This window comes from Malaclemys terrapin, chromosome 3 (genome assembly GCF_027887155.1).
Source record: "Malaclemys terrapin pileata isolate rMalTer1 chromosome 3, rMalTer1.hap1, whole genome shotgun sequence".
NCBI classification, from domain to species: domain Eukaryota; kingdom Metazoa; phylum Chordata; order Testudines; family Emydidae; genus Malaclemys; species Malaclemys terrapin.
This window is the reverse complement of record NC_071507.1, coordinates 43,196,534-43,222,845: the sequence shown is the minus strand read 5'-3', so window position 1 is coordinate 43,222,845 and position 26,312 is coordinate 43,196,534. Positions and strand designations below refer to the sequence as shown.

The following is a 26,312-nucleotide window of genomic DNA, read 5'->3' as shown; positions in this document are numbered from 1 at the left end:
TTTAAATAGCTGAAAATACAGACCTGCTGTGCCAGCAAGGATTTAGGTTGTTTTCCATCCAGACCCTCCCTTTTCTTGAATTTGGCTTCTGTGCACTGGTGCCCATCTGCTAGTAGTAAGTAGGTGAATAAATGATGGCTTGCTTCCAAGAGAGTCCCACCAGTGCCATGCCATCTGTTACCCAGCAATGCAGGAGTTTGGGTGGAAGGAGTTAGTTTCTTAGAAATAACTGTTATTTTAAGTTCCCAGGTAGGACATAGTTGTATGGGGTATTTTAACTTTTCTTAACTTATTTGGAAAAAAGATGCTTAGAAAATGTTCTATCCCAAACCCCCGGGTATTACTGAGTAATAATACTTTGCATCTAATGCTATCTTGCTACCAAGAGCAACTTCATATATTTGAATCATCCACACAGAGATGGGTGGTGTGAGAACAGGAGCTGGAACTGGAAACTTCTCCTGTGTTCTGATACTGGCAGTGAAATTGATTCCCCTCTGTGGCTTTGGGCAAGTCACTAAACTTCACTGACTCCGTTTTTGTGGGCTGGATTCTAACCTGTGTCAAGATCTGCTATGGGCAGGCAACAGAGAACTGGTTGCAGCTCCCTGGTTCCATATCCGAGCCAGCTAAGTAATGCTGTGATCTGTGCCAGCTGGGAGATGTCCCAAAAGGATTGTCTGCCCTCTCAGGATTGCCAAGAGTGCAGTTTGTGTTCCTAAGTCATGTAGGTGCTTAGAAACCAAGGCCCAACTTTCCAGAGTCTTCATGGGACTCAGAGGGGTAGTATGCCACATCACACTACTCTCAGTTTATTGACTTAATCGACTGTTTTGTAACTAATGTTTTGTTGTAGGAAATGAAGAAGGAAAAAAACCTTCTTTGCTGCCAGTCTGATGAAAAATCACGAAAAATCCATCAGCTGGAAGAAGCACTAAAAATAGCCCAGCACCTTCTAAAGGAGACCCAGAAGAGCGCTGAAGAGATGAAAAGTGAGTGACACATTTCTACCTATTTAAATCCCGTTACAAACTATTACTTCAGTGTGGGAGATCTGTAAACTTCATTATAAATGGGGATTTGAAGCATCCCCAAGAAATAATAAGTTCCCACTGTGTGATATAGTTAAATTAACTTTCAGCTAATACACGCAATTCTCTTTCCAAACTGAGATGGAACGTCTTTATACAAATATACTAACTCATCACATTATATGGTTTTAAAGCGATTAAAAATGAGGAATAAATATGTCCCAAACAAAACTATATGGTCAGCAAATTAAATACTACAATGTGCTCCTTTGTTTTAAAATCCCAAGCAAACAAATATACCTCAAACTATTATCCTTTAGCTTGTATATGGACTCCATCAAGCTAAAACGTGATGAAATGTTACCCGCCGAGCCCTAATTTGACTTTTCCCTACATTTGTCTATCTGGTTGGGAAAATGCATTTTGCAGACTGAGGTTTAAGAGAACAGGTAATTCTGCTAAATAGCCATTGTAAAGGAGGAGACTGCTCCCACTTATCGCTGTAGAAGTCTAACCTCACTTAATGAGATTTCAAAATTAAATTTATGGACCTAGTCCTGCTCCTATTTTAATCAGTATTTCTGCACTCTCCAATCCATGAGGCCATCCAAATAACTGCTTTGCGTTTTGATCTTATTCTTGGCAAGTGGCAGCACTTTCGGCTAGCTAAGAAAATGTAATGTCTTCTAAGTCCATTTTCTTGCTTTCGCTATCTTTTATCTGTGGTTCTTAAGGTGTCAAATGGGAGCATTCTCTCAGTTTTCTGGAGGGAATAATTATGCACAAAAAAATAAGTCAGAAGATGTTTGTGCTGTAGCTCTTCACTGCAACCAACAATAACTTGTCCTAATTGAAACATAACTGAATGTTGGTGCCCAGAGTCCTAGACTGTCACTCTTAACCCCCGGACGGTTCTTCCTCTCTAAGAAGTCTCGGATTATCCTCTCTAGTTATACCTTTTCGCCCTTGTAATGGTGTGGCGCCCCCTTCTGGACATCCAGGCACTTAGCACATTTCTAACCAGAGCACCATCCTGCTCAACATTAGCCCCCGTGTCCCTTCCGGACCCTGGTGTCCTCCCCTGTCAGGGTCCTGCTCACAACAGTAACCCACTATCTGGGGATTCCCACCCAGGGGAATCCCCACCCCCATCCTCCACCTTGCCTCAGTGGCTACTGCCAGTCACCATCTAGCCCTGTTTCACTAGGGCCGACTGCAGTCCGTAATGGCCACTCATCATTGGCAGGGGACTTTGGACCTGCTGCCTTTCACTACAACTCCGTACCTCTCTGGGCCTTGGACAAGGCCCTGCAGCCTCGGGAGTTGCCAGCCTGGAGCTCCCCAGCTCCTCTGTCCTTTCCCTAGCCCTGCTTCACTCCAGTACCCTTAGCTTCCCAAACAGCTAGGTCCCTCTCCCTTCAGAGCTAGAGGAAGATTGACTGAGTGTTTGGCTCACAGCCCTTTTATAAGGGCCAGCTGTGGCCTGATGGGGGCGTGGCCCAGCTGTAGCTGCCTCCCCAATCAGCCCAGGCTTGCTGCTTTCCCCAGCCACAGCCCTCTGCAGGGTTGTTCCAACCCCTTCAGGGCTAGAGCGGGCAACCGCCCCGCTACACTCCCCTTTGAATCACCACCCTAAATAATCCTTCTCCATCCTATGTGTTGACATAGTTCAAATATCTGTTGATTGCTATCATTTCCCTTCCCCTCTCTCTGCCCCTCTTTCTCACCAAGTTCTGGGTCTTGGAGACACTGAATTTTCCTTGTCCTGTAGGAAGGGAATGCGTAGTCTTGTTTTATATGGTAAGTTGGTGTTATTCAATAGAATTCTCTTTGCAATACGGGAAATCTCTTGTATTGTCTGTGTCTCTTAATTTTACTCCATACATCAGTCCATCAAACACCTTGATCATTTTTATATATTCTGGATTTTGAAGACAGGAAAATGGACAAATAGGGCACCAAAATTCTTTATCTAGCCATTGATACTGTTACCTGTCAACCATGAGTTTCAGAGTACAAGCCATCAGACCTCAGTGAAGATGGGCTGTAGAAACAGAGTTACAATTGTGAAGCATAGAGCGATTTGACTAGCAGTATGTTCTTTCTGCAAAACTGAATTCTGGCAATGCTAAAATTGTCTCAGCTATACAATTTCATGGTTTGGGAATAAAGGCAGTTTTAGAACACATACGTAATTATATTCTGAAATACTAAGAAAATTTATTGCTAGGTGAAAAATTGAAAATTGTCAATATTGCCATTTTATAGTGTTACGCATAAAAGCTAATATTGCATATTTGACATAGTTTGCTTTCACAAATTTACCACTTAATTTTTTTTATTACTATAGGTCAGAGTTTGTTTCAGAAAAGAGAATTGGAAGCACAAGAAGCCGAGCTTCAGCATCTAAAAATCAACAATAAATTGCTCCAGGATTCAATCCAGGAGCTACAACGTGAAAATGGAGCCCTTAAGAATAAGAACAAGGCTTTAGAAGAAGAAAAAGTAGATTTACTAGAAACAAACATAAGTTTTTCATATAGATTAATAAGGCATTTTATACTTAAGCTTTTAAGAGCCAAAATATTTATTTGTGTCCTTTTAAATATCTAGTCTCTATTCTAATATAACATTTGCTATAACTTTTCCATTAATAGCATGGAAATCTCATTAAATCTGTTATCTGGCTATCAAAGATACAGGAGGTCTTTAGAGGGACACCTGAAAACATGATAAAATGTGCACGTTTTGTCTGTTCCGTGGCCCAGCTTTTCTCCTCATTCGGAACAAAGAGGTTTTGTTCATTTTTCTGCAATATTGATTTCATTTCAACTTTTTGCTCCTCTTTCTCTCTCCTCAAGTAAGTTCTCTGGATCCGCAAACACAGCACTTCTCAGTAACTCCCTTTGATCACTAGTGCAGTGGTAGAAAAGCCCTGCAAGATCAAGCTAAGTCCAAGTAGTTCAGTGGGCAGCTTTTTAGGGGTCTTAGAGGGTAACCTACGTCTTGCTGCTATAAGCCACCAACCCTTGGTGTGTGAAGGGATGGGGCTTTGTTGGACCAGCGCACTAGTACCCTGCATGCGCACATAAACACACCCATTTGAAGCCCTGACTCCATTGTGAGAAGGCTTGATCAGGAGCATGAGGATTCTCAAGGAGATGAGAACCCCACATAGTCTGCTCAGGAATAACACTTGGAAACTCCATATGCTCTGGGCCCCAAAAAGACAAATGGAATTGTCCCCTTTGTAAGGAAGTAATATATATAATTAATGAGCAGGTCGTATAAACATCAGGCTTTAAATCTTTTCTCTTGCCTTCCCATCCTTAGGATGTGTTTGCTGGGGTTTTCTCCTATATGCGGGTCTCCTGGAGTGCTCTGTATCAGACTCACTGCCCCCTGCCACCCTGGAGTATATCTGGGTGTGCAGAGACACGTGTTACTTCTGTGAAGCCCTGTCTCATGTGGCAGGGTAATGTAAATTGTTCATCTCTGCTTTTCAACCTGGGATCCTCTTTCAACCAGGGAAGGGGGCCCAAATTTGAGGTCACAATGGAGTGGGAATTGTCCCTGTCCGTTTATCAGGTCAAGGACCCGGGTTTTACCAGGGAAAGGAGTTTGGAGTCTCCTCCCCCTCTCCATAGGCTTGCTCAGCGTTGAAGGATTAAAGAGCACTTTAGACAGTGTGTACCCAGAACAGAGGCACATAAGAATTCCATTCCTTATGTAGCTGCACCATCAGGGGATTACAGAGGCGTCAAGGAGAAATCATCGCCATGCCTCCACTTACGGTGCAAAGGAAACAATACCTTACTTGCCAGGGTCTGTACTTCAAAATTAGACCGTGTTTAAACATGTCTGTTCACTCTGCCCCTAAGGTTAACCATAACTGACTGATGTGATATTAAACATAACAGTGCAGTGTCTACACTGCATGTTGTAACATCATGTTAATGAACACATTAATTAATACCTTGTGAAACATCCCACTGTAGACGTGCCCCTATTGTCTTTAAACTGCTTCTACTACCTCATTATGTCACATGCAACTGGTGAGAGCATATCAGTTCCGATGTATACAGAATTTCCATCTAAATTATTAATTAAGTGATTCTTCTTATGACAGCACTATTTTTGCTAATAATTTAGATAGGCATTTTTAGTTTTTAAACCTGTCCATCTAGGTGAATTTCTTCTTATCAATTCCCTCTGCATTTTCTAGCCTGCCGTCTTTTTCTACTTCCATTTGTGGTGAATGACGGACTGTAGTTCTGTGCTCTCGCTTCAGAAATAAACACATGAAAAAGCAATCATGTAGCACAGTGTGGAGCCCGTATTGTGGCAAGCAGGCACTGAGTTACAGTGCTCACTCCATGCCCAGCTAATGGAGCACTGTGCTTGATATTTACGTTATCCTGAAGTGTGTTTTATAAGGCTGCCAGATATCCACCATCCATTTATTTTGGCATTCCAATGCACATAGGGTGGACAAACCTGCCTGGACCACATGCGTTTCAGCTGGGTTTTGTCATTTGGTTATTTTGAATATTCTATTTAGATTATTATTTCTCTATCAAGGAAATCTACACACATGTAGCTTTCCAATAAACATGACTTTAATGTTTCTCTGTTGGAATTAGAAGCTGCTATAATTCAATTGTATATTACTAAGTGAAACTACTATACAAATGCATATTATAACTTTTGTCTGGTTTTTTAGTTGCACTGAACTTTTAATGACAGGTGAGATGCCTTTAGTGAGAGTATAATGCTTATACAGAAGAATGAAGTTTCCTATTAGCAACTACAAACAATTTTTTATTTTATAGTTGGACAATCTGAAGTCAAGAATTCAACTGAAGAAGCAAAATGGATTTGCTTGCAGTGAGACGAAGACGTGGAGGAAATCCTGTAAGCAGCTAGAGAAGGAAAAAAAATGTTGCAGAAACAAATTGCTGAACATGGTGCTCCATTAAAGGAGCAAAAGACAAGTATGGGGTAGTTTAAGAAGGAAATGCTATACTAGAATGTTATTATAAGGTTGCAAATCATTCATGGAAGTCACGGTTTCCGTGACTTCTGTGAATTTTGCAGTGCTGGTGCAGCTGATCCCAGGACCACCCCATCAGCTGGGGAAGCCCAGGAGCCAGCCGCACTGGCTGTTGCTCCGGCAGCACTAGGCATGGTCCCTGGTGCTGCCCTGGAGCAGGAGTCTGGGACTAGTGGCAGCGGGAACCTGGGCATCCCCCCAGCAACAGCGTCGCCCTGTTCTCTCTCTCCCCCACTCCCCAGCAGTCTTCAGGAGCGTCCCCCCTCCCAGTAGGTAAGATTTAGTCACGAGTATTTTTAGTAAAAGTCATGAACAGGTCATGGGGCCGTGACTTTTTGTTTATTGCCCGTGACCTGTCCATGACTTTCACTAAAAATACCCGAGACTAAAACATAGCCTTAATCATGATCCTGTTTCTAACCTTAATGCATTTATTTATACAATCTGTTTTCAAAACATGCATTATTACGTTTGATTCAGATGAGGCGCCAGATCCTCAGCTGGTGTAAATCAGTATAGTTTCTGAAGCTCTGCCATTCACACCAGCTGAGAATTTGGCCCAAGATCTGTCTCCTCAAATTTCAGAGTCTCCTTATATGTTATGAATATAGATTTCCAATGCCTATGTTTTGAAATCAAAAATGACCTTAGGATGAAGGGAGGCTATTTTTTAAAGAACATTAGAGTGCTGTGTATAACTTCTTACAATGCTTTGTTTGAGACATGAGAGTGTAAAATGTTGGAGTGTGTCTGTTCTTTCCGTTGCTGGCCATCACAACAAAGAAAATTCACATTCTGGGTATAGATGGCTGATAGTTCAGCATCCACCATGGAGAAATTGACATCTTTTAGAGTTTATACATATGTCCTTCCAAACAGCTTTTGGTGTCCTTCTGGATTGTAGACAGGGAGAGAGGAGCAACTCTTAAAGTGTTATGATTCAGACAAGCAGGTGTAAATGTAGCCATCTTGCAGCAAAAAATCTTCAGGACCAGACTCCAAAGAGAAACTGCTGAGCTCCAGTTCATTTGCAAATTTGACACCATCAGATCAGGATTAAACAAAGACTGTGAATGGCTATCCAACTACAGAAGCAGTTTCTCCTCCCTTGGTGTTCACACCTCAACTGCTAGCAGAGCACCTCACCCTCCCTGATTGAACTAACCTTGTTATCTCCATACTGATTTATACCTGCCTCTGGAAATTTCCATTACTTGCATCTGAAGAAACATGCTTCAGACAGTTCCTCCATTTTCTAACTATCATCATCCTGGTACTAGTTGCAGCTTTCTGGGACCAGGACATGCTGGCGTTTATTAACTTTAACAAATGTTTTTTAAGACACATACATTGGGGTTTTATTGATCACAAGCTTCAGTCATTTCAAGAGTTGTCAGGGGCTAAGTATAGAGCTAATAGGACAACAGTTTAAAGTGGTCACCACAGTGTGTAAAATATACTACAACTTGTCTGCCATTCGCTAGGGTAAGTTAGGCTAGCAAATATTCATGAGTGTCCAATAAGCAGAATCACTAGCAGTATAAAAAGAGATCCATATTTCTGAGACGAGCTATATTCAATTATATACCCAAAAATTGTTAAAATAATGGTAAGGTGGTAATGTTAAGCACTTAAAAGTTAGGAAATGCCAGAATTAATGTTGCCCATGCATTGTGTGTCCAGGGGCAGATTCTAAAGAATCGGGGTACCTGGCACCCTGACAGTAAATATGGTATCAACAGAGATCTCTTCTGTAAAGTAACCTTTCAATGATGTCTGGTTTGTTTTATTTGGTATAGTTTACTGTGGTTGCACAAGCACACATCTTATGTACTTAATTAAGAAATGAATGATTGAGATCATTGCATTCTAAACTCATCTTTCCAGAGTCTCCTTAAAGTTATTTGTACAGGTAATGACTCTTTCCTTTGGTCAGGTGCTGATGAGGTTGCCATCTCCCTACATGAGAATGAGCCAGAGTATGAACTAGACAGACTCCCAGAGGTGGTGAAAAAAGGTAATTGTTACTTCTGTAGAGGAGAAGAGACCACATTGGTGGGGAGTGTGTGAGCGCACGCTTATCTAGAGAATCGTGTTGTCATATGCGTGACTTGGAAGCATTGTAAAAACTTGGACATCATCGGCCAGATTCAGCCCTTGTATAGGTTGCATAAGTCCATTTAACTCAACTGCTTGTCAGAGCTGAGTTTAGCCGCATGTGCTTTAAAAAAAAGCCCTAGTATACAATTGAGGCTATAGGGGGCTAGTATATTTTGTTGTAGATGTATATAATTTCTAGTAGTTTTGGTTTTTGGTCTGTGTGATGTCTTCCCATCTGTACAGTTTTGTAGTATTTGATGACAAAAGCAAAACAGCCAAAAATTCTGAAATCCAGAATCCTAATATCAGGTTGTAGTTTTGAAAATCAGTCTAGATACATGTTGTTGACTTTGGGACTCCTCCAAAAACTTTGCAAAAGACCTCTGGCAAAAAGAGAGGGATTCTAGGCCCAGCCATTCCCAGTATAAAACACCTTTTTCTTCTGGTTGAGATGAAGGGGGGAAATTTTTGCTGAAACATTTTTAACTGAATGTTTTTTCATTGAAATGTGCTGCATTGTCAAAGCCAAAATGTTTCACGGAGATGTATTGATTCAGACAAAGTTTTTGCTGGGAATGTTTTTGAGGTGCAAAGTGGACTCTTGCAAGGAGGAAGGCCCCCAAATTGAAAACCTGAAGTTTTTGATTCAATTTCATTTTGTGAAAGCATTTGAAAGGCTTATGTTTTCATTCCAATCTAGAATAAAAACAAATTTTGAAACCTCGAAAGGTGTCGCAAAACAGAATTGTCGCCCTCCGGCCAGCTCCACTTAGAACAGTAGAAGAGACATCATTTTCAGATGGAAATGATTTTCCAGTTAATGGTGTTCCTTTAAAGGAAAAAGAGAACATTTTCTTGGGGAAAACGCTTTTGGCCATTTTAGTAGAGCTGCTGTTGCACAGATCCACACCCTTGCCTGAGTTCACCTATAAAATTTTAGGAACGCAAGATAGTCCTAATAATTCCCCCATTATATTTTATTCAGTGAGTAAATGCCATTTTACTGTCTTAAATTATTACCAGTTGTCATCTCCATCTTGAAATGAGCAAGATCAGATTGATTAAAACAATAAAGTAATTTAAGCAACCTTGGTTAATAGAAGCTGTTTATTTTTTAGGGTTTCCTGCTATTCCTGTTGTGAAAACCGACCCTTACATTTTGTGCAGAACAACTTTTAACCTAAGGACCAGTCCCCGTCTTGCTGCCCAAAGCCAAAAATTGTCACCCTGTTCCCAACTTTTACGAAAAGGCAGGTCAGATAATCTTGGGGAGATCTGTAAACCGACAGCTGGTGGCAGCAAATCACAAAAGGTAACTGATCTTAAAAATGTATCTGAATGTGCAGGGCATGGGCAATCCACATAGTGTATTTATCTCTCCAAGTGAGTTTGAAGATATGCCGTGTTATTCACACCTTCTTTCTATCTGCCATGAATATAGTGAAGACAAGGTCATCAATGTAAATACAATCAATAAAGCGTGGCATATAACAAAGATCTGGGCATAATGGTAAACTTAAAATTGTTGGTATGATCAAATCTGTGATCTCATGCCAAGTGCTCATTAACTTGGTAAATAGAAATGAGGTAAATCTTCCCACTTTAATGCTCATCAGAAATATTTGATTATTTCTTGAAAGACCTGGCTGCCTAGAGCAGGGGGTGCGTGTGTGCGTGCATAGATGGATTACACACAAAAGCACTCAAAAGTTCGGATATGCTGGAATGAAGGCTCCTTGTCCCAATCTCTCTGTTCAGCCAGCCCCAGTTCTCTTCTCCTCCTCCTCTTAGCTCTGTGTCTTCTCTCAGTGTCTCCTACACATTCCTTTCCCCGTACCCCCGCCTTCTCTCATAGTCTTCTAGCCCTAGCCTCGCCTACTGGCTCCCTGTCCTTGGCCCCCTCTCCTCACCCCCGTTCCAGTCCCAATTTTGGCATACTCCTTGTCCCAGTCTGCCCTCCCACCCCCCCACCCCCATTTGCCTTTTGTCCCCTCTGCATTTGAGTCCAGTATCTTCCTCCACCACCGGGCATGTGCACCAGCTTGGAGGGGTCATTGGGAGTACAGGAAAGAAAGGTTCCTGTCTCAGTTCTGGTGCTTGGCCCAAAGCAGCTGGGAAGAACCGTTGCAGGGAAACTCTGGCGTTGACCCCTGTAGGCCTGGGTTGGAGCATATCAGTTGCTCTGTGAGGATGGCTCAGTGCTGTGTTTTCATATCCAGGAGCTGTGGGGGAAATGGCACATGTGCAGTCACTCTGTGGGGAATAGCTCATGCGCAGTTTGGTTAGCACTAAGAGCTGTGCGAGATCCAAGTATACGCAGCGAGGATGAAATCTGCAGAGATTTTAGCTGCTAAAAATCTAAGAATTCTCTCTACTGAGCGTCTGTGAACTGTGATTTTTTTCAAAGGCTTCTAATTTGGCCAAATTTGGGCAAGTTTTCCTGGGGATGGCAAAAAGCACATTCTCTGACACAAAGGCCACTCCCTGCCAAATGACAAGTCCCTGCTCCAACACATGGAGCTTTTAAAAGAAAAGTTGCCCAAATATTTTAATATGAGAAAAATGTAGATTTCCCTAGCCTTGCTCTTGGGAATAGCTTAACCATTTTGGCTGAAATTCTGCCTCTGTCCCCCACCCCCGAAGAAAAAGAGCATGAGGCAGACATACAGCATGGAAAATTTCAGCCCAAGCAATTAAAGTTTGTAAAGTTATAAGCAGCAGAAAACAGGGTCTTGTAATGGGAGGAGACAGGTAACCTTAATAATAAATGATCCTACTAGCTTTCCCAGTAATATATGTTGGTAACAATTTTGTTTTTGCTGTTGCATTGCTGTGAACAACACACAAAATCATTCTTTAAGTAACAATCTCTACAGAAACAATCATGCTTCAACAAATTGTTTGAAGAGATATTCTGTTCCCAGAGTTTTCATTTTTTAGGGCCAGACCCTGAAGTCGTTTCTCAGTCCTTATGCAAACTTGATCTGATTTTTTTCCTTTGCTTTTAATTATTGAGGACACTGGAATGAAAATTGATCTCATTCTTTAGAATATTTGGTACTGTACTTTGTCTTAATGCTTGTATTGTGATAGCCTCAACCAGACACTGGTAACTGCATGTCCACAATCCGAGATTTTGCCCATTGCTAGAAAAACACTGTTAGAGTGATAGTGTGCCACCTCTCTAATTGTTCTATCTCCACAACTCTTAGGTCTAAAAAGGAATGCTTCCACAGTCTCTGCTTTCAGTGGTAAAAATCATTTATTTTTAGACTTAGCCGTATATTTCTCAAGCTACTATTACAATTACGGAACTGTAAGGACTGTCTTCCCTTTTTCCACTTGACATCAACATTTTAACAGCTTTTATTTTGATAAGTATCGGCGCTAGAAGGATAAGCCCTGATGCTCATCTCTCACACAGGACCCACATCAGTGTAAGTGGGATGAGAATTGAGACCAATTACCTACACTATCAGAAGCTGTGGCATTTGGGATTTCAATTGTCGTGAAGCAGACATTTATAACTACTTAAGTTTTAACTAATTGATGGTAAAATCATGTCAGAATTTGGTGGGAAGTGCAGGGGAGACAAGGATGATTGTAATAGCAGTGGGGACTGGAATTTGAGATAACCCCAAAGGTATAAATATTGTGAAATTTTTCAACAGTTTTACAAAGCTAGTGTTGAACAGCAGAACATCTGGACAAGAGATCCTCTGCAGGCCAGTGTAAATGCTTCAGGAGGAAACAACTTTTTCAAGTGCTATTCTATTTACAGAATAAACTATAGGACATTTACAAATTCATTATGAAATATCAGTAATTAAACTTAAATTACATATCTCAAAATACAGTTCTGTAGATTAGTGATTGAGCAAGAATAGACTAGACAAGGAATTACTGTGTACTACTCCTTAGCTTTGCCTATACCTTGTTATATTATGTGACTTGCGATTTGTAAAACTTGAACGTGGTGAGGAGTAGGTAGTTGCTGTAAAGCATTCTGCACAGCACTGTTGTATTTTCAAAGTGATCAATATAAACACTGAAGATTCTTGCATTTAGCGGGTGTCTGCTAATTCATGGTATTCGGTTGCTTGGAATGCGTCTCTCACTTCCTGCTGGTACTTAACAAGACTATTTTTTGTTGTGTTGCAGGTAGATGATACTCAACAGTGCCAAGCAGAAACAGCTATTGAACCCATGGAATCTAGTTCAAGATCTCTTTGCATAAATGAGCAACCCACAAAAACTGTTGCTCAGACCTCTAGGGAGAATATTAACACTCACAAAGGCAGATGTTCCTTGAGCACACAAACATCACCTGAGCAAAATGAAGAAGGCCAAAACTGCATAATACTGTAAAACTGAGTAGTATAAGGCCCCTACCGTCAATAAAACCCTAACCCTGCCTCTTGACCCCTTTACCCTGCCCCTTGACCCCTTAAACCTCACCCACCTGTCACAGGGAGTCCCGCCCCAGGGGGTGTTAGTTTCGGGGTCAAGACGTCCACATGACCGGCAGCAAGGTGTGTCATGTGACCCTCCCCCTAAGAACTCCTCCTCGGTATTGGTTTTACCCTGATAGGACCACCCTGAGAAGAGATTTGACCAGTCAGGGTGAGTCCTAGGGCGGGGTGACCTGTTCGGATGTGGGTCGTGTGACCCCTCTAAGAACTCCTCCCAACACCCTCTGCCAGTCAGAGTGCAGCACCATTACCCCATATGTCCCAGCTCGGGCAGAGGAGGCCATCTCTTCCCAAGGACACGTGTTTTAGAAATTGTGGAAAGGCTGCTGAGAGGAAACATGGACTCCTTTACTACCCCTGTGAGAACTTCAGACTTTGTTTTAGCCCCGAGCACCTTTGGACTTGTGTGGAGAAAGCGCTAGATCAGTGACAGTCCCGAGGAGGACCCTTTGACTCAACCGTTGATGGATACGTTGGAATCTGACCCCGAAACCCTTGTGAGGCACCCCGATGAGTGTGACGGCCTCTCATTGTTCAACCCCCTAGAGGTGGAAGGCGATCATAGCTTAGGGGAGTCACCAGCTGACAAGGTGAACAGAAAAGACGTCGCTCAGGTAAATGAATGATTAAGAAGCGACGGTCAAGGATGGGGTATAATGGGGCAAGGAACCAGGGATTGCGTAAATTAACAAGCAGCAGTGGGGTGCTTACACTGTTTCTTTTCTGAAAATCTCTCAACAGCTCGACGATGCTGTGAGGGTACCGCCCATAAGGCTTTAATTTGTTAATTTATGCAATCCCTGGTTCCTAGCCCCATTACACTCCATCCTCGACCCAGGGCCGGATCCATGCACCAGCCGACCAAGTATGTGCTTGGGGCGGCATCTTACAGCGAGGCGGCGCTAGGATTTTTATTTATTTATTTATTTTGGTTTGGCGGCGGGGCGCTCGGGGGGGCTTGGCACGGCGCTCGGAGGGGGAGCAGGGCCTTGGCATGGCGTGTCGCTCGGAGAGGTGCGGTGGCTTCAGGCGGCGTGAGGCTTGGAGGGGGTGGGGCTTCGGGTGGCGCGGTGCTGAGGGCGCGGGGGCTTGCGTGGTGCACGGGGGGTGGGGCTTCGGGCAGTACAGCGCTCGGAGGGGGGCGGGGGCTTGGCACGGCACTCGGAAGGGGCGGGGCTTCGGGCGGCACAGCGCTGGGGGAGCGGGGGCTTGCGCGGCTCTCCGAGGGTGGGGATTTGGGCAGCATGACGTTCGGCGGTGCGGGGGCTTGGCGCGTCGGTCAGAGGTGGGGTTGGGGCTTGGCACGGCACGTCGCTCAGAGGGGGGGCGTGGCACTTGGAGGGGGCGGGGCTTCGGGCAGTGCGGCGCTGGGGGATGGGGGCTTGCTCGGGGGGTGGAGCTTCGGGCAGCGTGGTGCTGGGGGTGTGGGGATTTCGGCAGCGCTGGTCGGGGCGGGTTCAGCTGTGCGTCACTCACGGGGTGGGGTACGGCGGGGCGGCGCTCTTTTTTTTTGCCTGGGGCGGCAAAAAAGTTAGATCCGACCCTGCCTCGACCTTTGCTTCTTAATCATTCATTTACCTGAGCAACGTCTTTTCCGTTCACCTTGCCCGCCGGTGACTCCTCCAAGCCATGATCACCTTCCACCTCTAGGGGGTTGAACAATGAGAGGCCGTCATACTCATTGGGGTGCCTCACAAGGGTTTTGGGGTTGGATTCCAATGTATCCATCAACGGTTGAGTCAAAAGGTCCTCCTTGGAACTGTCAGTGATGTAGCGCTTTCTCCACACACGTCCAAAGGTGCTCAGGTCTAAAACAAAGTCCGAAGTTCTCACGGGGGTGGTAAAGGAGTCCACCTTTCCTCTCAGCAGCCTTTCCACAATTTCTAAAACACATGTCCTTGGTAAGAGACGGCCTCTTCTGCCCGGAGCTGGGACTTCTGGGGTAATGGTGCTGCACTCTGACTGGCAGAGGGTGTTGGGAGGAGTTCTTAGAGGGGTAACACGACCCACTTCCGAACAGGTCACCCCGCCCTAGGACTCACCCTGACTGGTCAAATCTCCTCTCTGGGAGGTCCTATCAGGGCAAAACCCATGGTGATTGGTAGAGGGAAGTGGGAGGAGTTCTTACAGGGGTCACAGAAGGCACCTTGCTTATAATCATGTGGCTGCTTTGACCCCGGAAGTAATACCCCCTGGGGCGGGACTTCCTTTGACAGGTGGGCGGGGTTTGAGGGGTCAAGGGGTGGGGCTTAATGGGTCAAGGGACAGGGTTAGGGTTGGATTGACTTTAGGACCCTTATGTTACTAGCCTGCATGTAGTGACTCGGGGTGGCTCCCCTCCTGCCCAGCAGAGGGAGAGCCCTTACAGACACCCAAGTGGGCAGAGTCACCGACGCCTGTTCCCGCCCCCCGGAAGTCAAGGGGCGGTACAGGAAGTGTAAAAGCTGGCCGCCAGAGCTCAGTGAGGCCCAGCCACCGCAGGGAGCAGACATGCGGCCGGGAGACCTCCGAGGCCCGAGGCTGTTGCCCTAACTATCTTGAGCTACCCCGAGCCCACTACGAGGAGGAGCCGCTGGAGCCCGTCCGCTCCTGTCATTGGGAGGAGCAGTCAGACCTGCCTCGCGCCAACTACGAAGGCGAGGAGCCCCCAGAGCCCCTCTGCCCCTGCTGTTAACCGGAGGAGCCGCCGGAGCCTCAGTGGCCGGATTTCCCCGAGGAGCTGCCAGACCTGCCCCCAAGCCCCGGACCAGAGGAACCGATGTTGCTGGACTGGCCCGAGCCCGGCGTGTTTCGGGCAGGATACCCCACTGACCAGCAGAGGTGATAGCCGCTGCCAGGGCCCCGGGCTGGAACGCAGTAGACTGGGTGGGCCTGCGTCCCCCCCTGCAGGAGGTGTAGGAGCCTGCGCTTACCCCAACTGGGATATTGTTTGCTCAGCCCCTGCACCTGAGCTGTGACTGTTTGTGCCCCGCCCTGATCCAGGGCCTGGGCCTCCCAACTGGCTGTTATATTGTTGCTCAGTCCCTGCACCAAAGGGCCTGAGCTCCCTAACTCTATACGGTTGCTCAGCCCCTGCACCAGAGGGCCTGAGCCCTGAACTAACTGGTTGTTTGTTCCACCAGTAGTGAGTCGGTGTGGCTCCCCTCCTGCCCAGGAGGGTCGAGCCCCGGCACGAACCTTCTACACTGCAGTTATATCACTTCAGATCAAGATAACCTTTGGAAGATAAATAGTTTTCATGACTAGGAATGAAAACTATATGCTCACTATTTTTTGTCAAAATAATTTGTATAATACTTTGAACACTAAATCATTTTTACAGGTCTTGTTGTTAAACTGAGAACTATGTCAGGAAAGCTATCTTGAAAGAATGGTCATATCCATTTTTATTTCACAACATGTTGGTAATATAGCTGATCGCTGTACAATGTTCTGTAAATAATTCTGTAGAAACTTGTTTGAGATAAAATTTAATAGAAATGCAGTTAAATACCAAACCACACATTACATTAGCAGTATTCCTTCTGTATATAGATGTTTCATTAAATTTCCAAAACACATTTCTGAGACTATTTATTACTAGAAGTTCACCTTGATCACCTTGATCGATTGGTCCTTCAGCCCTCGTCTCGATTGCACCAATCACAACACGTCTTCCATTCTCCTTGTATCATGGCCTTCCTTCTCCATGTGCGGCCATGTCTTTTCATGGTAACATCTTCCCATCTCTTTGGAGTTTGGCCGAGTGCAGCTGCTAGTCCATCGATTGTCAGTGAGCCTCACTATATGCCCGGCCTATCGCATTTTACTATGCCTGCTCTCAACAACGACATTCAGCACTCCACTCTGCTGTCTGATCTCTTCATTGGGGACTCGGTCGTGGATTGAAATTCCCAGAATTCTTCTTTCCATCGCCCTCTCCATGACAACAGTTACTGCTCCTCTGTCAGCACCCATGTTTCACTACCATACAACATTGCAGTACAGTAATTCCTCGCTTAACGTTGTAGTTATGTTCCTGAAAAATATGACTTTACGCGAAACATTGGAAAGCAAAACCAATTTCCCCATAAGAATTAATATAAATGGGTGGGGTTAGGTTCCAGGGAAATTTTTTTCACCAGAGGAAAAGCTATACACACACACACCACATTTTAAACAAACACTTTAATACTATACACAGCGATGACGATTGTGAAGCTTGGTTGAGGGGGTGGAAGCGAGTGAGATATTTCCTCAGGGAATGTCTTACTGCTAAATGATGAACTAGCTTTTGGCTGAGCCTTCAAGGGTTAAAATGTTGTTAATGTAACCTCACACTCTACAAGGCAGCACCAATGTGGGGAGACAGCATGGCAAACAGAGACACACACCCTGTGTGTGGGAGAGAGAGAGAGATGCACATTGTCCCTTTAAGTATGCTGAACCCACTCGTAAGTACATTGTCTTTTTAAGTCTATCAGGAGTTGAGACAGCAGCTGCTGCCCCAAGCTCTCTCTGTCTCTCTCCATCAGTGTCCCCACCCTGCTCTATATGGAGAAGGGGTAAGTGGGGTGCAGGAGCAGGGGAGAGGGGGAAACCCTGACATTAGCCCCCCCCCTTGCACAGCAAGCAGGAGGCTCCCAAGAGCAGCTCCAAGGCAGAGGGCAGGAGCAGCACATGGCAGTGGGCGGAGGGACATCTGAACTGCCCGCAATTGATAGCTGGCTGGGCAGCTGCTGCACAGGGAACCTAGGGGAGCGGGGAGCTGAAAGGGGGGGCTGCTGGTCCACCCAGATTCTAAGCCCTCAACAGCTAGCTGCAACAGGCTGCTCTTCCTGCAAGCAGTGGACAAAGCAGGCGGCTGCCAAACGACGTTATAAGGTGTCCTAAGTTTCATCCCCACTCTGGACTTTAGAGTACAGAGATGGGGGCCTGCATGTGAACCTCTAAACTGAATTACCAGCTTAGATCTGGTTTTGCTGCCACCACTCCCAAGTGCTAACTCCCTTCCTGGGTACCCTTGAGAGACTTCTTCACCAATTCCCTGGTGAACACCGATCCAAACCCTTGGATCTTAAAACAAGGAGAAATTAACCATTCCCCCTCCTTTCCCCCCACCAATTCCAGGTGAGTCCGGATCCAACCCCCTTGGATCTTAAAACAAGGAAAAATCAAGCAGGTTCTTAAAAAGAAGGCTTTTACTTAAAAAAAAGAAAGGTAAAAGAAAACCCTCTGGGAGAGATTAGCATACCAGCTACTCTCACAGACAACAGCTTCAAATCACAGAGGATGTTCCCCTGGGCAAAAACTTAGTTACACAAAAAATACCCAATTTGATTATTCCCTAATGCCCAAGACAAGTTACAAAGAAAATAAATATAAACCTATTTATTTCCTTCACTAATACTCACGACTTGATAAGAGGCTGAATTCTGGAGCTTGCCCACTCCGGTCAAAACTTAAACTGAAACTAAACAAAGGAAACTTCCCTCCTTCCTTTTGAAACATCTTATCCCCCCATTGGTTCCTCTGGTCAGGTGTTAGCTAGACTAGGTGAACTTCTTAACCCTTTACAGGTAAAAGAGGCATTAACCCTTAACTATCTGTTATGACATAAGGCAGCATTGTGTAAGGGGACCGTTGCCCCTTACTAACATTCAGTGGGGGTGTTTTGGTTGGCTAGCTCCCAGCACTAAAAGGGGAGGGGTCGATGGGAAATCAGGACCCTGAGACTGACAGTCCCCAGGAACAATGGCGAGAGGCCAATGCTCAGGTCAGCCTGATTGACAGGGCAGGCTGGCTAATCAGCATGACAGGAGGCCAGGGTGGGTCCTGTCCTCCGTGTGAGTTGGAATTGCCTGGGTCAGACTGAGTGGGGCCAAGCTAAGGAGAAAGCAGGGGCCCAAGCTGAGCTGGAGAGCAGAACTGTGCCAGACCCAGAGGGGCCAGAGGCGCAGCCACAGAGCCAGAGACGCAGCCCAGGGAGAGCAGATCCTGTGCTGGGAGCAGAGCTGCAGCCACAGAGCCAGGTGTGGTGAGCAACTGGGACCAGCCAAAGCGGGACCTCGGGCAAAGGGCCTAGCACAGAAAGACACCCCTAGCCAAGGGTCCTTGCAGGCCAGACCGGGCGGGGGACCTTAACCTGACGGGGGGCTGACGCTGGGAAGAAGGGTCCCATCACTCAAAGCACGGAGGTGTGTGGCCACCACCATTGCAAGTGTCCAACCCACAGCATACCTGCAGCACAGCCAGGGCCTGAGAAGGAAATCTGGGACCTACAAGGAACAGACTGCGAAGTGCCCTGATGTCCAGAGACACTGTTTGTGATGTTCCCTGCCACAGAGCAGGGTGATGTGTTTTCCTTTAACCTTTCCCATTTTTCCTTGTTCTTTTCTTTAGATTAATTGTTAATTAAACAACTTGTATTTGCTTTAAATTGTATGGAATAATCAGTGGGTCAGGCAGGTGCCCAGTGCAGAGAGGGTACCCCGGAGTGGGGACACCCTAGCCCCTGTCCTAGGTGACCACAGCAGGGTTGGGGGTTGAGCCTCCCAGGAATCCTGGGCACAGCAATCCTGGGCCCAGCCTTGTTGGGGTTACGAGGACTCTGCCAGACAGGAGAGTGGAAGGGGAGCCCTCAAGGGCAGGGAGGCCTCTGGGTAAAGGGAGTGGGAGCGAGGACTCAGATCCTTTCGCTAGCCCACTTCACCGCGGTAGTGCAGAAGCCAGGAAAGTTCCCCACAATAGCGGGACCATTCCCCCACTAACAATTGCACAACTTTAAACGAGCGTGTTCTGTAATTGATCAGCAACATAACAATGAAACACTGTTAACAGGGCTGACTTTAAGTGAGGAGTTACTGTACTGTTTAGCTGAAGAGGCTGGCACGTGTTGCCTTGTTGATTTTTCCTTGGAGGACATCCTTGATAGAACTGAATGCACACCAATGTGCGTTCTTTCTTCGCGAGAGTTCAGCTTCCTGATCGTGGCGCATGTTAATTCCTTGGCCCAAATAGACATATTGCTCACTTCTATTTGTTCTCCCTTCATTGTTATTTGGGCTTTTGGCAAGGTATCAGATCGTATACATTTTGTTTTGGAGCGGTTAATTTTCAATCCGACTTGGCTGCTTTTTGTGTTGAGTTCTCGCAGCATTTTCTGTAGTTTTGATAGTATTTTTGGCAATCAACACAATATAGCCCATGAATCCAAGATGGTAAAACTGCTCTATGTTGATGTTGATTCCACCCTTCCAATTCATCTGCCTCATTACTATTTCGAGGCAGGCTGTGAAGAGTTTTGGTGAAACCATGTCGCCTTGTTTCACACTGTTCTTAACTGGGATGGGGAGTATCAAATAAGATTGTATCAGTTGTGCTGTCAATTTGCTTCCTTTAATAGTTTGATATTGTTTGTGTCGATGCCCTGCTCTGCAAGAGCATTCAACACTGTATTGATCTCTATGCTGTCCAACGCTTTTTCATAGTCGACAAAGGCAATACATAAAGGGAATATAGTGAAAATATGGTCCATGTGCTGAAATTCCTCCGAAAACCTGCCTGTTCTCTGGGCTGTTGCTCGTCCAGACTCTGTGAGAGTCGGTTTGTTATTATTTTGGTGAACAGCGTGTAGACATGTGAGAGCAGGCATATTGGACAAAAGTTCTTTAGATCTTCACGATCCCTTCTTGCACAGCAGAATGGTGTTGGACTCCTTCCAGTTACTTGGAAAGGCAGAAGATACCATCTAACGGCTAAACCTCTGAGCAAGGGTTTCCCAGAGGTCTTGGCCTCCAGCTCTTATCATTTCAACTTCTCAGTCCATCTTTACCTGAGGCTATTAATAGAATGTACTGTAAATATAACAAAGTTTAATGGACAAAGGATGACATACAAGTGGATGATTAAGTCCACAGTAGAATGTCTACAAGCCTAGCTGCATTTCAGTAAAAATGGGAATTCCACTTTGTTCATCATAATGCACTTGAGTTTGGGATAAATCATTCCAAATAAACTCTACATTAAAAAAATGTATTCATCACTTCAAAAGGCCTTAGTGGGCTCAATCTAGCAGCCCACCGCAGTGCAGTGGAACATATAAAGGGTCACATCAGCCGAATCAATTAAAATCAATAATTGTCCAACTGAGTAGAAATGACTTTTCCCAAAGCACTGCTGATCATGTTTCCCTATCCAGGCCATGTATTAGAAAAATCAGATCGGCTATGACACTAATATTAACACTGTAAGACTGTAACTTGCATAATATATATAGAAGATTTCATTTTTTCTTTGTATCTTCTACTTTTTACAGTCTCTCTTCTTCAGTTGTTACTGATCTGAGTTGGAAGAAAAAATTAAGCATAATTCAGGTTGAGCTTTAGACTCAAATAAGGATTCGACGTCTTTTATGTATGGAAAACACAGCATTATCCTGCCTGCTCAAACTTACAGTACTTTCCTTTTGAGCACAGAATGAATTTTCTGAGAATTACAAGAAAATAAATTAATTAGTTAAATTAATTGAAAACTGGGACCCTTAAGAAATTTAGCATTTGTATCACTCTCTTCTATGTCCCAAATGATCTTAACACAAACTCTTCAAATGTTTTATATAGTTAAAATTAATTGAAAACTTGTGTGTAGGCTATATTGCAAGAAATTAGGTTGCAATTAAGCTATTTTAAGGATTTTTTAATCTAATTGTTATATAGACTACACACAGGGTCAGTTCAACCAGTCAGGTAACTTTTAATTGGGACCATTGTGACATCAGATGCAATTTCACCAATCCCACCCCCCTTTCTCTCAAGTTATTTTTCATGCAATAGTTCTATGGGGTGTAATGACTCTGGATGAAGGAGACTGGACATGAGTGGAGTGCTCATTGGTAGATTAGTTGGCCCAATTTCACAGCTCTTTGAAGGTTCCATGCTGGCACACGAGCTTGGGTATCAATGCCTGAAAGGCTCCTGATGACACTGCTGCCTTATCTCTATTGTGCATCCAGGCAGCCCCTGCAGGGAAACTGAGGCGCATAGGAGGAGTCTTTAAATTTCACAGATATTGAGACTTGCAGACTGCTTTACCCACCCCCTTTTCACATAGCATGAATCTCAATAATACCGCTCTCTAAAGCAACAAGTCAATTGCAAATTAAGAGACAGATTCACCGCTATACTTTATCGGCTTTGTGTTGTTCTAGTAATGCCAATTAGCATTAAGTTTAAATGGCCAATGCGTCCTGGATGCTTTAGGCTGTTCTGGTATGCCAGCAAATCTGACCTTGAAAGTTAAAATTAAAATAAAATGATTAAAGATTGACACTGCATATCTTCTAATAATTAGAAATAGCATAGTAGCATTTTCTTTTGATTCCTTGTTTGGTGATCATGTGTGAAATTTTTGGTAATTAAAAATTAACGAAACTCATACAAAATGTACATTAAGATGAAGTTATGGTTGTGAGTATATATCAGTAATGTAAGGGTAAAAAAGATTATAGGGGGTTTATAATTTTTCCCAACCCATCTTGACTTTGTAGTGACGACATGAGGGAGACGAGTTTGGAAAAAAGTCTTTAAAAAAATCAGTTTTAGCTGAACTGAGGTCACAAAAACGAAAACATTTATTGTCCTACGGTTATTGCATGGTGTCACTACAGGGACGAGTTAAGGTTGTGTTAACTGTGTATTTTCATTTCTTAACCTATTTGTACTACTTTTTAAATGTAACTTTAATGTTGAATTTCCTGCATTTGTGGTGCTTAGTTTGGGGAAAATTTAAAGCATTCCTATAATGTGATTTAGTGCTATGGACTCTCTACCTTAACTCCCTCTAAACTTAATTTTTTTGTATGATAAAATTTTCAAAGGCTCCCAAATTGCTTAGGAGCTTAAGTCTCTGGAAACAAACGGGACATGATCTCCTGAGTTGTTTAGGTGATTTTGAACATTTTACCCTCAGTTCTTAATTTCTAATATATATATAATCAGGTGTGTGGTACATAAAACAAGAAGAATTCCTAGAGTAAATTCCTGGTAAGATGGTTGTATAAATTAAGGCAACTTTCTGAGCCAGGGCTGATAAATCATCAGTGAAAGCACACTTGTCCTTAGCACTCCATTTTGATTTATGAAAGTCTCCATACAAATGCTGTCATTGGCACTCCAGTATTGTTCTGTGCACAGTAACCTGACTATTACAACAGTGATGTTAAACAATTCTATATTCTGTTGCAGAGAATGCATTGGCTGGATTTTTCCTTTTTGTGCAAGGCTCGCAGTACAATTCATGCTAATATAGTCTAGTTTGCTGTCTTTCTATCTTTGTCTCCTGAAGTGTCTGGAAATGGAAAAAAAAATCAATGTGACTTGATAGTAATACGCTAAAAACATGTTTTAAAGGTGCTGGTATCACTATGCTGTATGCCAGTGTAGCTGATGGAAGGGTCTAGTTGATAAGTGCTGTTCAGCTCATCCTTCAGGTCTTGAAATAGTCTTCTCATTTTTACCTACTAATAAAAGAAAAAGCACAAAACTGAGATTTGTTTGTCTGCTGCTCCTTTGTAGGATTATTACCAAGGATGAATGTTTTGAGTTAGATTCTAGTACTTTGGATTTTCAAAGTTCACTAGGCTGCTCTACTCTGACTTCTTTGCAACCCATTCGACACCAATGGGATTCCAAACTAGAAAAGCACTAGGAACCCTCTGCCACAAAACCTCCATAGGGTTACACGTACTCCAAGAGCAATATGTCAGTGACCACACTGTAGAGGCACTCAAGGCTAGCTCAGCGGACCTTTTGTGAGATACCCAGGTGACCTAGTGCTTGGGTAATACAGGACAACTGCATAAAGAAAAGGAGACAAAGTTGTTGCATATGGGGATGAAAGAACCCTTGATGTACAGTGAGGACCTGACCTGTTCCCATTGAAATCAGTAGAAGATTTGTCACGGGATTGAGCAATAGTGAAGTAATTAGGTTTTGCTATGATTAGTGAGTTGACCTATCATAAGAACGGCCATAGTGGATCAAAACGAATGGTCCATCTAGCCCAATATCTGGTCTTCTGACATGGCCAATGCTCCCAGCTTTTGGAAGTTAGTGGCTGGGAACACCCAGAGCTTGGGGTTGCATGCCTGACCATCGTCGGTAATAGCCTGTCTTCCATGACCTTATCAAATTCTTTTTTGAACACCTTTATAGTTTTAGACTTCAACATCGCTTGCCAATGAGTTCCATAGGTTGACTGTTCACTGTGTGAAGAAGTATTTCCTTTCATTTGTTTTAAACCAGCTGCCTATTAATTTCATTGGGTGACCCCTGGTTCTTGTGTTAGGTGAAAGAGTAAATAACTCTTCCTTATTCACTTTCTCCACATATCATGATTTCTCAACATTTGCCATGACAGCTACAGTCCACCTAGCAACTCAGTTCATTCATGTCCAACAGTATACATATATAGCTCTCAACCGAACTAAACGCATTTACCAAACCTCATCCTATGCTGCTTTTGGAAGTGCCAGTATTCAAAGGGAACACTGGGCTGCCCTGTTGTGTTCACCATTGCAGTAGTTAATGCTAGCTATACATCACACTGTTCACAAGAATTTACTAGTCCTGTAAAGATTTTTCTTGAGAAGGAGAAGAAATGCCTCAACGCCATCCATCTTCTTGCTTTTTCTGCTTCTCTCTGTTGTCTGCTGCTGGTAGTGATTGCACACAATTGTGTCACATGTTAAGGAGAAAATGTTAACAACATATTAGGTGGAGCTGCTATCTATATCCAAATCAGATTCAGACATGTACATTGAAATATAATTCCACATAGTCCTACAATTCCTAGAAGAAGATCAGAGAGGGAACTAGAACATGTGTACTAAACTGGATTTTCTTTGCATTATGAATTACAAATGTGCTCATTTTACAAATGAAAACTTGGCAAACTAAGGTAAATGTGCCCTCTCCTGAAGAAAAACATTGGTCCTTGGTGTAGATTACAGCCCTTCTCTCTAGATTTGCCCCTGTGACTGGTTTTGCCTGGCTGCTTCATGTTCCTGTTCATAAGGATTTAGGCCAACTTGACCCATGTAATGGCTTTAATTCCCATCACCACTATGAAGGAAAACATGTCCTACCTAGCATCAGCCTTATTAAGCAAGATATACTAAGGCTTTCAATCCTCTGTGGAGAGTTCAGTTGTTCAAAACAATTTTTAAAACTTTCTGGCAATGCTGATGAGTATTTAGTTGGTTGTCTTCTATAAAATGTGGATTACAATATAATCTCAACCACGACAGTACTGAAATTGATTTTATAAACCCATGGTAAATTCCTGGATTTGCATCAAAATGGAACTGGTAAGACTGCGGTTCCAAAGATGGTATGGTTATATATAAACCTTTTTTCAATGTGTAATGTGCTCAGAAACTGAACAGCACTTTGAAAAGCTAGAGGGTAGCTTTAAAACAATTGAGTCTCCAAAAATATATTTGCATTGTTTTGTCTTCTTTGAATGCCTGACAAATCAGTCTATATTCATAATTCAAGCTTTCAGATGTTTATGTGAATGCTTCTGAGACTGATCTGTGCACTGCAAAATCCGCAGCCCGCAATGTTCTCTCTGTGTCCCATTTTATAAATTAAATAGAAAAATGACAGATTAGTGAGAGTCTGTTTTCAATATTCCATACTGTCTTCTGAGAGTTGAGAGTTCCTTGAAGGGAGCCACTTAGAGTAGGTGTGGAACATGATGTATATGCTTCTAATAACATTGCTGAAAAGACAAACATTTAATTTACAAACATTTAGGCAATCAATCCAGACCAGATTAACATGTTCTACATTCTGGGTTTCATTGTCCTACATCTTTTAGAGGCAAATGAGGCAGGATTGTTTTTTTCCATTGATTTGCACTGAAATAAGTATTTGTTTTTATTCTTTCAGCCTTGTGCTAAATAACTCTCAATACACTGTGCTACTACTGATTTTTAAAACTATGAATGGCCTGAATTTATTATATAATTGAGAAATAACCTATCAGTAGTTTCGGTCAGCAGCGATCAATTAGGGTCCTCAATTCTTCTGAGAAAGTCCAAAAGAAATGTAAGCAAAACACAAGAAGTAATTCCACCACTCTATTCAGCACTGATAAGACCCAACTGGAGTATTGTGGCAAGTTATAGACACCACACTTTGGCAACAAAGTGAACAAATTGGAGAAAGTGCCGAGGAGAGCAACAAAAATGATTCAAGGTCTAGAAAACGTGACCTATGAGGGAAAATTGAAAAAATTGGGTTTGTTTAGTCTGGAGAAGAGAAGACTCCCATGGAGGCGCCACTCCAGGGGTAGCTGGGGTGCTCCTCCCTACAGGTATTGCTAGGAGGAAAACTTCCAGTGCACGTGGCAAGCACGCACACCTATTGTGGAATAGACATGAGGAACACATCTCGAAGAACACCAGTTACGGAAAAGGTAACTGTCTTTTCCCCTCTATTCGGCATTGGTGAGGCCTCATCTGGAGTACTGTGTCCAGTTTTGGGCCCCACACTACAAGGAGAATGTGGAAAAATGGGAAAGAGTCCAGCAGAGGGCAACAAAAATGATTAGGGGGCTGGAGCACATGACTTTTGTGGAGAGACTGAGGGAACTGGGATTGTTTAGTCTGCA

The 26,312-nt window shown here is 43.8% G+C and overlaps 1 protein-coding gene across 1 annotated transcript; it reads left to right on the top strand.

Annotated features, from left to right (window-relative positions):
* Positions 1-859: 859 nt before the first annotated feature.
* Positions 860-12,626, top strand: LOC128833784 (centromere protein F-like). Its single transcript, XM_054021920.1, has 6 exons — positions 860-992; positions 3,382-3,536; positions 5,864-5,945; positions 7,943-8,101; positions 9,303-9,496; positions 12,346-12,626. Exons 1-6 carry the CDS (start codon positions 860-862, stop codon positions 12,550-12,552), a joined length of 930 nt encoding a protein of 309 aa, XP_053877895.1. The 3' UTR covers positions 12,553-12,626.
* The last annotated feature ends 13,686 nt before the right edge of the window (positions 12,627-26,312 follow it).